The 13,017-nt window shown below is 41.3% G+C and overlaps 1 protein-coding gene across 1 annotated transcript in view; it reads right to left on the bottom strand.

The window, feature by feature from the left end:
• GRHL2 (grainyhead like transcription factor 2) overlaps positions 1–13,017 on the bottom strand; it is a 212,425-nt gene that overhangs the window by 13,086 nt on the left and 186,322 nt on the right. The window contains exons 12-14 of the mRNA XM_089518384.1: positions 10,755–10,786; positions 8,892–8,983; positions 4,112–4,197 (exon numbers count right to left, since the gene is read on the bottom strand). Coding sequence (XP_089374510.1) covers positions 4,112–4,197; positions 8,892–8,983; positions 10,755–10,786 — 210 coding nt within the window. The remainder of the gene's footprint in view (positions 1–4,111; positions 4,198–8,891; positions 8,984–10,754; positions 10,787–13,017) is intronic.

The following is a 13,017-nucleotide window of genomic DNA, read 5'->3' as shown; positions in this document are numbered from 1 at the left end:
TCTTTAAAAGACTATGGTCTTTGCTGGAAAAGGGTCATTAGAGGGTAACAAGAACATTATTTGGTCCCTGGAAAAACTAGTCTGGATTCCTTTCTTTTTCTTTTTTCTTTTTTTGAAATAGCTATTATTGCAAGAAAGTATTTTTGTTTACACAAAGAGAAACAAATACAAAAACAACAATCTTGAAACACAGGCACTCGCCCAGCACAGTACTTGACACATAAATACTTAAGTCTCATGTTTCACGTATTTCACTGACATCATACAGTCACAGAAATGGACACCAAATGCACAATTTAAATGTGTGGCTTTTTAAAAGGCTCAATGCAACCCATCGCCAAACCCCAAAGCCCACCTGAAAGTTTTTGGTTTAAAACACACTCTTATTAAATCATAAATATTTGTTCAACCTGTATGCAGAAAAGATCATACACAGAATCGGCCTAGACTTGGAGGAAAGAGGCATAAAAACTGGAGGAAGAAATATCAATAGTATGATATGCAGATGACACCATACTACTGGCAGAAAATAGCAAAGACTTGGGACAATTACTAAGGAAAGTCAAGGAAGAAAGTGCAAAGACAGACTTACTGCTGAGCATAAAGAAAACAGAAATAATGACCACAGAGGATTTACATAATTTCAATGTAGACGATGAGAAAATTGAAATAAAAATTTCCCATACATTGGATCAAACATTGATCAGAATGGAGACTGTATTCAAGAAAAGATTAAGAATGGGAAGGGCAGCTAAGAAAGAATCAGACAAGACCCTGAAATGCAAAGATAAAACTGAAATTAAAGTTGAGATTGTCTATACCACCATCTTTCTCATCACCATGTATGGATATGAGAGGATGGTGAAGAAAGATGACAGAAGAAAAATCAACTCATTTGAGATGTGGTGCCTGAGAAGATTTCTCCAGAAACTGTGGAAAACTAAAAAGACAAACAAATGAGTTCTAGAACAAATCAAGCCAGGACTCTCCCAATGAGCCAATATTACTAAATGGAGGCTGTCCTACACTGGCCACATCATGAGAAGGCATGTGAAGGCATAACAAAAGATGACAATGCTTGGAAAGGTGGAAGGGGGTAGGAAGAGTGGATGACACATATCAGATGGAGAGTTATTTAAAGAGGACATGACCCTGAGCAGAGCTATTGAGGACCGCGTGTCTAAGAGGTGGCTCATTCATGGGTTCACCAGGTCAATTTGAATGCAGTTAACAATAACAGCACTAAATAAATACAAGTTTAAATAAAATGTTGAGGGTAGCACTTGAAAACAGTAAAAACAACAACCACCACCCACCTCCAAAATTCCCTCCAAAAGCAACTAGGAAGGTCTAATGTCACTTCAGGTCATACCAGATGACAGTCACCATGGCATGCTGCATCACCCAAAATGGCCTGGTGGAGTCCTTGAGTGACAAAATCAACTTTCACTATTCTGTTTATTTTTTCAGATAAGGGCTAAATATGTAGTGTTATTTGATCTGAACATTGATGTACTTGGCCTGATGACATCTCAGAGTAGAGCTGGAAAATATATTTTTATTGGCCAGGGTGCTGAGATAGATATTTTTGGAAGGAATGCTTTATAAGAAACACTGTTACTGATCAAGTGTTATATTTCAGGTAACAGTGTTACCTATGTTGTTTACAGAACAAAAGAAATTAAATGATTGGTAACACTCTTACTTTTAACACCTCATACATTGCTGGTAACTGTTACAAATCCTACTTGTTGCTTTTCTAGAGAGGGGTGCCATTTTTGTGTATTTATGTGCATTTTAAATTCAAAAGAAATTCAAAAGGCATGTGTTAAGTCATTAATATTCTACCATTAAAACAATGAGAAGTGAGTAATACTTTTTTCTTGCTCAGTTTCTCTCTCTCTGATTTTGAAAAAGGTTAAGAAGTAACAAATAGCATATCTAAAACAACATTCCAAGCTTTCAGAGGTAGTATTTTAATGTTTCCATTTCCCAGAGACTTTATTTGAGAGCAGTGGTCCCTAGTGGTCCCTAGTGGCAGATTCCTCTTACCCCATGCACCCCTCAAGAGTACATGAAGGGCATGAAGAGCACTCCAGGAAGGAACAGAAACTCCCTTGCACAAGTGAATATCTTCTTATGTGACACTGGATTTAGCCTGTATTTAATATACTTCTTGGTTGCCTTTCAAGATTGTTTTCCCAGATAACTTATAACAGAAAACACTTGCTATCCATTTCAGTATTGCACTTTCACCATATGGTTGCGAATTCTGGAGAGTGAAAAAGGTTGACAAGAAGAAAATCAACTCAATTGAAATATGGTGCTGGTGAAGAATTTTATGAATACTACAGACTGCTAGGAAGACAAATAGGTGGATTTTAAAGCAAACCAAGCCTGAATTCTTCCTAGAAGAAGACTAAACTGAGACTTTCATATTTTGGACATATCAAGAGGTGACATGACGTAGTGGAAAAGAAGATCATGATTGGCAAATTGGGAACATTAGGAAAAAAAGACTATCACATTACAGGTGGGTAGACTCAATCAAGGAAGCCACAGCTCTGCGTATACAGTGGGTCCTCGCCTTACGCGGGGATCCGTTCCGGATCCCTCCACGTAAGGCGATTTTCGCCTATGCTCAAGCCCCATTGGAAACAATGGGGCTCGTGCACGGTGGTGCGGCGGCGTACAGGGCGCAATGGGCGCATGCGCCCATTCAATTGAATGGGATGCGCCGCCCCTTCCGCCCCGCATGCACCCCGCGGTTTGAGTGCGTATGCTCAAGCCGCGTAAAGCATACTCGCGTATGATGCGGGCGCACTGTATAAGACCTGAGGAGGGCAATTGATGAAGGGGTCTCTTGAAGATCTCTTATTCATAGGGTTGCCATAAATCCAAGATCAATTCTCAATGACAGGGATTAAAAACATTGGAATTGAATTTGGAAAAACATTCTAGCTAATATAAGCTGAAGTCCCTATCCTGGGAGACAGGCAGGATATAAATAAATAAAATAAACAAACAGTATAAGAAATTATGAACTAGAAGCAGAAGTGCCTAGCTTAATGCACAACAATGAGTTTTACTAATTCCCAGTTGTCTAACTGATCATATTGTGAGGTATAAGGAAGCTGTCCATTCCCAACACCAAAGGCCAATCTCCTAAAGCAGTGGTTCCCAACCTGTGGGTCGGGACCCCTTTGGGGGCCGAACGATCCTTTCACAGGGGTTGCCTAAGCCCATCAGAAAACACATATTTACATGTAGCAATGAAAATAACTTTATGGCTGGGGGTCACCAGAACATGAGGAACTAGATTAAAGGGTCGCGTTATTAGGAAGGTTGAAAACCACTGTCCTAAAGGGTATTTCAAAAACCCAAGAGGATAAAACTTGCTTCTATTTCTGGTTGAATCAGATCACCAGGAGCAGGTTTCTGCTTCCTATTAAAACAGCATTGAGAAAAAAGATATATATAACCACAGGAATTGTAATCTGTACATGCCTATTTGGAAATAAGTCCTACTGTGTTCAGTAGCTCTTCTCCTGCATAGATTGGTGTAACCCACCTCTTTGCATGTCTTCAGGAAAACCCTAACATCTGGGAAGGGGATTGGATATGGCAGGGGCTGTGAATTTTGTTGTAACATGACCATTGTCCTTTTCAGAGTCTGGGGGAGGAGAGGCTTTACCAGACTTACAGCATCTATCATTAGTAACCTAGTGGAAGAAGCAGTAAGACTGACTCCTGCTTTTACAAATTGGCACACGCATCTCTTTAATTTATCCTGCTTAAATGCATTCTCGTGCAAAAAGGAAAAAAAGGAAAGCTCTGTATTTGGGGGACTGTGATATGGATGGAAGCTGCATCTGTTTTCCACCTTTGCTGCTAGAAGGCAGAAACCTCATTAGCAGAAGTTCTGCAAAGAGGTGAGATATTTTACTATTTATAGAGCATCATGAGGCATGGAAGCTTCCAGGTATCCTTGCAACAGACAAGTCATCCCTCCACACATGCCCCATCTGTCAAGGAAAAAGGCATGTTACTCAAAAATAAATCACCATACATACATTTGAACACCTGTAAAATAGGAATGGCAAATACTTACTGCTTCCATTAATCCCTTTACAGTGGGGGACTTTAACATCAAAGCATCAAACACTTCGTCAGCTTCTTTCCTCACATATAACAGCACTAGAAAAAGGAGAGAATGATATTTTGGGGGTGACACACACAATAGTCCCATGACTGAATTACTTTCCCTTGGATAGAACATTATTCTTCTCAAACAATGACAAAAAAGCCAGACACTCATATTAAAAACAAAACTTGCCCACATAATAAGGATCTCATGGGACAGAAGGCTTATTGGCTGATATAGAAATATCAAGAGCAAAGGAATATGTCCTTTTCTTTCTCCAGGAAGGAATCTAGGAATATCCTTATCGCTCAGAACTTCACAAACTTACAGAGCAGTTCTAAAAAGCTGCAGAAGTATCCCATTGCAAATGAGTGGGAGACATAGTTTGTGTCAAATATATTGGAAAGTAACCAAAACCTACTTCCCCTATTTTGTAAAGCAATTTCACTACAGGTATTCTCATCAAAAGTCAGTTTTCTGTGTGGGTCAAAAAGTGGTTTAAAAGTTTTGGTATAATGGGAAAGGCAAGTTGGGCAGAGCCTTAAAGTAGTTATCCCATGCAGATATAGACTCTCTATCACCTCCATGGTGGCGTTGTAACAGCAGCACCAACAAACAACACACCTGTGACATTTGCTTTGCTGTTGTTTTTGGTAGAAGGGTGCATTTGATGGTTTCTGCAGTTTAGAGACAAAGTATATGATCAACATCCCTACATGATACATCCATTGTAGGAGTGCAAGGTGGGTGGGAAATCCAATGTGTAAATGCTTCTCCATGTAAAATAACCACCTACTAAATAGCACTCAGTAACCCCTCCATTGCTTTTGGATATTCCAGTGAATTTAACAATTTTAACAATCCATAGAAACTAAGAACTCTTTCTAAGCTGTACGCATTGCATCTGCAAGGTCTCATCCAGCAGAGCTGTTCAGGGTGGTTAAAAGAGTTAACAATATTGCCTCCCTCCCTGAACCCACTTTTGGAACCAACTAAAGCCTGCTGTGATGCATTAAATGATTTTTTCGCAGATAAAATCTCTCAGATAAGAGCTGATCTGGACACGAGCATTAAAACAGAGACAGTAAGAGAGGTGTCCAGTGACTCCGTGGACTATGTTAAACTGGATCATTTTGAGTTTGTAAATACCGATGAAGTGGATAAGCTTCTTGGAAGTGTAAGGAGGAAAACGTGCCCCTTCGATCCTTGCCCATCTTGGTTGACTGCCCAGGGAGGTGATGCAGTGAAGACACTACTATAATCTATAATCAATGCATCCTTTAGGGAGGGTAAATTTCCAGACCAATTAAAACAAGCGGTGGTCAAACCACTTTTGAAAAAACCCTCCCTAGACCCCTTGGTAAGAAATAATTATAGACCAGTCTCCCTTCTACCATTCTTGGGCAAAGTGATCGAGAGGGCAGTTGCCTTCCAACTCCAAGTTGTCTTGGAGGAAGCCGATTATCTAGACCTATTTCAAACCAGCTTCAGGGCAGGATATGGTGTTGAGACTGCCATGGTCTCCTTAGTCAATGATCTCCGAATGAGCATCAGCAGGGGAAGTGTGACCCTGGTGGTGCTCTTGGACATCTCAGTGGCCTTCGATACCATAGACCATGGTATCCTTCTGGAACGCCTGAGGGAGTTAGGTATTGGGGACACTGTGCTCCAGTGGCTCCGTTCCTACCTCTCGGGTAGATTCCAGATGGTCATGCTGGGGAACAGCTGCTCTTCTAAAAGAGAGCTGACATCTGGTGTCCCCTCAAGGTCCCATTCTGTCCCCCATGCTGTTTAACATTTACATGAAGCCGCTGGGAGAGATCAACCGGAGACAGGGGGTGTGGTGTTATCAGTATGCTGATGACACCCAAATTTATTTCTCTGTGTCTCCAACTGTTGCAGTGACTAAAGATACCATCTCTCCTCTGGATGCCTGTCTTGGGTTGGTAATGGGCTAGATGAGGGAAAATAAACTCAGGCTGAATCCAGAGAAAATGGAGATACTTGTGATAGGTACCCCTAGTCCAGGGATGGAGATTTGTCAACCAGTCCTGGATGGGTTCACACTTCCCCTAAAGGACGAAGTTCGCAGTTTGGGAGTACTCCGGGACTTGTCGCTACAAGTGTCATCTCAAGTAGATGCGACAGTCAGAAGTGCTTGGTACCAACTTCGGTTGATACGCCAACTACGTCCCTACTTGGACCAAAAGGACCTGGAAGCAGTGGTACATGCACTGGTAATCTCTTGTTTAGATTTCTGTAATGCAATCTACATGGGGCTACCCTTGTACCAAGTTCAGAAGCTTCAGTTGGTTCAAAATGTGGCAGCCAGATTGGTCACTGGTTCATCCAGGTTTGACCATATACCTGTCTTAAAATCTCTTCACTTCCGATTAGTTTCCAGGTGCAATACAAGGTGTTGGTTATTACCTTTAAAGCCCTACATGGCTTGGGCCTGAGTTACTTGTGGGAACGCCTCTCCCTACACAATCTGCCCCACATTCTCAGAATAACTGGGAAGAATGTGTTGAAACACGTTCCAACTAAGTTCATATTGACCTCCCAGAGAGCCTTTACAGCGGCTGCTCCGAAGGAGATCTATCTTATTACCTCCTTGGAGTCATTCAAGAAGGCACTTAAGACGGATCTCTTCCAGCGAGCTTATCCACCTGACCTTGTCTAAGTGTCACCTTCAGACCACTGATTGAATTTACTGCATTACCACTTGACGAGGACTCAGTTTTAAGATTAATTGTATTATTTTTATTGATGTATTTTAAATGTATTTTATATTGATGTATGTGTTTTAACGGACTGTAATCCCGCCTCGATCCATCTGGGAGAGGTGGGAAAATGCAGATAAAACCTATTATTATTATTATTATTATTATTATTATTAGGGTGTGTGTATACAGGTATATCTCAGTTGGCAAAGGACATGTTCCTGAGTACTTTCTTTAACAGAGCATTTGACACCAATGGCAGAAATAGCATGGAAAGAATAGGGACAATTTTCTAAACCAACATGTTTCAGCAATTTTTTAAAAATTCAAAACTAACATCTGCATGTGAAATGAAACAATCAGAGGTCAGGTAAGCCTTGCATATGTAAAGAAAAATGTCTTGAACCTCCTACAGACCACTTCAAGGCTTATTACAAATACATCCAGGGATGAGAAGAGCCATCGTTGGCAGCCCCAGCAGCTGGTGAGGCACCCTCCCTCCATTCCAACTGCCACTGCTGTGGACTTTGAGGGAGGGAAAAGCGTAAAACATCCCATCAGAGAGAATGGGAGGACCATAGTGACTATCTGGGGCCAGGGGGAAGAAGAAGCTGCTGGTTCTACTGCTACTTGGACCTCTGCCTTCCAAGTGCCTTCTAAGAAGCAGAGCCCTCCCTCCAGTTCATCTGGTGCCATCTGGCCATGGAGGGAGAGATGCAGGCCCAGCTCCATCAGGCCTGGCCTAGATTAAGAAGCAGAACCCTCCCTCTAATCCATCTGCCTTGGTCCAGACCTCAGAGAGAGAGAAAAACTGCTGGACCTGATCCCCTTCCCCACCACCATTCCCTTTTCCTTTTGTGTTGTGTCTTTTTAGATTGTAAGCCTGAGGGCAGAGAACTGTCTAGTTAAAAATAATAATTGTAAGCCGCTCTGAGAGCCTTTAGGGCTGAAGAGCAGGCTATAAATACTATAAATAAATAAATAGACTTTTTCTTTTACCAGTCTCCACTTTTCTTGGCATTTTAATTTTGTAGGCCAAAAATTATAGATTTTTTTAAAATATACTAGAGGCAGCTGGTGAGGCAGGCTTATCTTTTTCCATTTCTCTCTTCAGGCATGGTCAGTAAGGGATTAGGGAGCAGCAGTTGCTTAAATTTTGCCTATTGTAGGTAGGCACACACAGCTACAGTAGGATTGTCTAGAGCAGAAGCTCAGTCTTTCTCTGTTCAAGCTTTATCACACTATTTACTACTAACATGCTGCTTCAACCTGGTACCAAAACTCTATGTGTTTCTCCAGCCGCTTTCATAAACTTCCCAAAGTTGCTAAAAAAGTAAAGGACAAGGGGGAGGGGGGGGGAGAGAGAGAGACTTTGTAAAATTAACCCTCTTTGTTAGAGGCTTTATTATTTGAGGTATGCTTGTATATGTGCATATTATAATTATATCCCATTCTTTTTCTAAAGAACTCAGGGGGGCTATTTTTTATCCTCACAACAACTTTGTGAGGTAGGCTAGGTTGAAAGATTCATGACTGGACTAGTGTTTTCTTCAGTCTAGTCCAGCACTCTAACCACTACACCATGGTAGCTCTAAATCAGGGGTGGGAATTGTTTTAGCTCTTTATGCTTTGTGAGTGTTGCAGTCCAAGTGATCTGGAGGACACCAGGTTGAGGAGAAGGGTACTCTTGACCATCCTCCACCTCTGAATATGTCTCTGTGTGTATGAATTTTACTTGATTTTCCTAAATACAGAATACTCAGAGTGTTTTGCCAGTTCGTTCCTCTGAAACATAGCCTACAGCAACTGGTATTCCTTGGCAGTCTCCCATCCAAGTACTTACCAAGGCTGCCTTGGTAAGATCAGATGGGATCTGGTACTTTTAGGGTATTTAGGCCAGCTCTCTGAATATTTCTATTCAGAGTTATATTTTCATTTCATTTTAAAAATCTTTCTCTTGGGTTAGTTTCAAATACATTATGAATCAAAGGAATGGGGCAAAGTACCCGAGAATTGATAAATACCTCTTTTTACTCCTTCTTCTTTTATCTGCTTTAATGGTGGTGGGACAAAGTCCTCCTCTACCGGCCGGAATATCCGTTTAGCCAAGATACTTCTGTTGCAAAGAAAAACAAAAACAGAAATCAGACTTATAGTACTGAACAAATTACCCAATAATCTTCCCAGCCAGGAGGAGAGGCTATGCAATGCCAGAGCACAGCATGGAAAACATACTTTTTGGGATTCTAACTCCAAGTATCCTCTAGCCAGCATGACTAATGAATATGCTTGCTGGAAGAATCTGGGAAGTGTAATCTAGAAAAGTAATGTTTCCATCCTCTATGTAAGGGTTACAGTGACCAAGTCTGCACTTCCAACAATAGAGTTCTTTGCTAGAATTCCAGAAGAGCAACAACAGTGACCACATATATTTTCTGTCTTGCTGCTAACACAAATCATGTATTTTTCTCCACACATTGTTTGTTGTAGCTTGAATAAAAAAACATGTTTTAAAGAAAACCACAACCATAATAAATCAACAGATATTACACAAGAACAACAATGTAAAGTGAGAGCAAAGGTGACACCAACTTGTTAATTACCAAATAGATGACCTGATTTTTTAAATAAAGTTTTAGTATTTTGACAGACATGTGAAACTGCTGTTTAACTACATGACTCTATGTATTATACTAAGTTATACATTCATTATTTTAATATTGGTCCATGTACTGATTTCAAGAATTGGAAACCACTGGACCACAGGCAGAATTTGACCCCTCAGTTTCCCCATCTAGGCTGCCAAGGCATCCAATGAGGTCCCATCCCTTTTTCAAAGCCTCCCCATGCCCACTTACTAAAGTGTTATCACGGAAAACTGTGACGATACTTAAAATACCCCTTTTAGAACATGGAAATAATGAGTGGCCTCCTTTTTAGTGAGATATGTGCATATACATGTGGCTTACACACATATCCATCTGGATGGGGTGCAAGGTGATATTCTCTAGCCCTTTGTGCTGCATCCAATATTGTCCTTCTTGGCAGCTTCCTGCTGCTTATTAGTGGAGAAGAAAAGGACAGAGGGAAAAATAAGTTCATATGATAAGAATGTGGCTGGTCTGGACTCTGAGGGGAAGGAAAAGGAAGGTGCATTCTGTCTGTGAACACACACTTGTTCCTTTTCCTCTCCCTTTTGGGCAACAATATCAACAGCATGCTGCCTCCCACTCTCGCCCCTTCTGGGGTTTGACAGCTGCCAGGATGGTGAGGGCACAAAATGCTTCATTATGTTTCACCTACCTGAAGGTAGATATTGGCCAATAGGTAAATATTTTATTTGTAACATATTACTATTTGAAATAGCAAGGGCATGACAATATTATTTTTTTAATGTAAAATACTTGCTTTTAGGAACATGAAGATAGGCTTAACATCCTGAGAAGAATGACCAGGAGTGAGGAAAAAAATAATACCTTCCACATCACTTTATCAAAAATAAATAAAATAAATTATGGGAAATTTGCATATCTTTACAATTTCACCTGATTTTCATGGTTCACAAAATTTTTGCTTTACAAAATATAGATTTTAGGTTACCTCGCAGCCCAATTTTGCTTTAAAAAAAGCATACATCATCTAGCAATACATAACTAACCCAATATGTACATGAAGACACATAATATATGTGAAAAAATATCAACTTGCTTCTACAGTATAGGAAGGCAAAGGGCATTGCCACAGGGTAAAGAAACTTATTCTTTGCAAACATAAAGTTAAACATTTGTCTTTAACTCCCATCAGTTCTCCCTTCAGTTCTTTATTATATTTTATTGTTAAGGGGTGGGACTCTGACTTCAAAACTTACAAGGCAATAAATGTCTTACCCTTCTCGCTCATCATCTGTGTTATAGTAAACCTGTAGGAATGAACAAAGAACAGATTTATTGTTATGTTGTCAGCTGGAGTTGCTACACAGAACAACTATGGAAGAAAAAAAGAATTCTATACAGGCCACTATGTTGTCTTTGCTCACTTTCAGAGTCTGAGGACAGTAAAAGCCATTACCTGTAATGGCTTACTTGTGCAGTGAATGAGGGGAGGATGCTATTGTTTTTGTGAGGAACATAACAGCAGTCATTCTGCCCTCCTCTCCAAACACATTTTATGCATTAAACATTTTGAGAGGTGGTGATAGAAGGTCAGAGGTGGCAGAAATTTGGTTTTCCCTTCTTTAATTTTTTTTGTAAAAAAGGTAACAAGGGACCTGCACTGCAAAATGCCTCTTTTCAGTCTGCAAATATGGCTATCTTCGAAAGCAATGGAGCACAGGAAGTATTGAGTCAGATTACATTAGAAGAGGCTTAGCCATTTTCATACAAATAAAAGAAAAGGACCTGGGTCTTGTGATGCTTTCAATGATATCTAATATTATTAGTTTCTATGTATTGTTGCAAGAGCTGGATAGCAGAGAAAGCTGATCAGAAGAGAATTAACTAATTTGAATTGTGGTGCTGGAGGACTGCTAGACTGCCAAAAAGGCAAATAAATGGTTTCAAGAGCAAATCAAGCCTGAACACTCCTTAGAAGCCAAAATGACTAAACTGAAGACTATTGTACTTTGGACATTGCATGAGATTAGATTATTCACTGGAAAAAACAATAATGCTTGGTAACGTGAGATGCAGTAGAAAAAGAGGAAGACCACATTACAGATAGGTACACTCAAGGAAGCCATGCTGTAAGTATGTAAGACCTGAGAGAGGCTGTGGATAACAGGTTGACTTGAAGGTCTCTTGTTCATAGGGTTGCCATAGGCTGAAGTCATCTTGACTGCAGTTAAGAACAACAACCTCTGTTGCTCTACAGCACCATGCCATTGGTAACTTTTAAATAATGAAACCTCCCCCCCCACACACACACACACGGTCTGCCAGCATGTAAGGTAAGCATACCAACCTGCCACTCCCTGGAATGAACAGTAGTGTGTTGCAAATGAGTAAAATAACACGCAACTTTCTCAGACCTCTTAATGAAGAATGTGAATAGGGTAGCATTGTGGAGATAATAATAAATAATAATAAATAATAAAATTTTTATTTATACCCCGCCCTTCCAAACGATCAGGGCGGCTTACAAGAGCAGCAAAGTGCAAACATCATACAAAGTTAAAAACAGCCAAGACCATAAACATAATAACAATCCTTAAAAACAATAAAAAGCCCCTTAGCCCAACCTCTCGGCCACGAGAGAGGAGGGAGGCCCGTAGGATATTTAGTCGGGGAATGCCTGATTAAATAGGAAGGTTTTAAGACCCTTCCTGAATTGGGCCAGGGTGGTAGATGAGCGGAGCTCCATGGGCAGCGTATTCCAAAGGGCTGGGGCAGCTGTGGAAAAGGATCTTCTGGCAGTAACAGCCAACCTGGCCCCAGGCACCTTCAGGAGTTGCTGCCCAGATGTTCTGAGGGTGCGAGGCGGAATGTACGGGGAGAGGCGGTCCTTCAGAAAACCTGGGCCCAAGCCATTTAGGGCTTTATAGGTAATAACCAACGCCTTATATTGAGCTCGGAAGCGGATGGGCAGCCAATGGAGATCTTTAAGCACAGGTGTTATATGGCTGGTCCTGGGGACACCAGTGACCAGCCGCGCTGCCATGTTCTGCACCATTTGCAGCTTCCGAGTTTGGTATAAGGGTTGCCCCATGTAGAGTACATTGCAGAAATCCAATCTCGAAGTTACCAGAGCATGTACGATGGTTTCAAGGTCCCTCTGGGCCAGGTATGGGCGCAGCTGGCGAATCAGCCGAAGCTGATAACAGGTACTCCTGACCGTCGCATTCACCTGAGCAGTCAGGTGAAGGGACGAGTCAAGAAGCACCCCCAGACTGCGCACGGAGTCCTTCACGGGGAGCGTGACCCCGTTCAGGACAGGTGGAACCACCACCATTCCTGGACCAGGGGAACCTATCACCAGTACCTCCGTTTTCTCTGGATTAAGTTTGAGTCGGTTTTCCCTCATCCAGCCCATTACTGACTCTAGACAGGCCACGAGAGGAGAGACGCCATCCCTGGTCACTGCATCAGTCGGAGATATAGAGAAAATAATTTGGGTGTCATCAGCATACTGATAACCCCGCGCCCCATGTCTCCG

This window comes from Sceloporus occidentalis, unplaced genomic scaffold (genome assembly GCF_023333645.1).
Source record: "Sceloporus occidentalis isolate IW3139 unplaced genomic scaffold, rSceOcc1.0.p SCAF_3, whole genome shotgun sequence".
Taxonomy (NCBI): Eukaryota; Metazoa; Chordata; class Lepidosauria; order Squamata; family Phrynosomatidae; genus Sceloporus; species Sceloporus occidentalis.
Note: the sequence above shows the minus strand (reverse complement) of the source record. Positions and strands in the feature narration are given on the sequence as shown.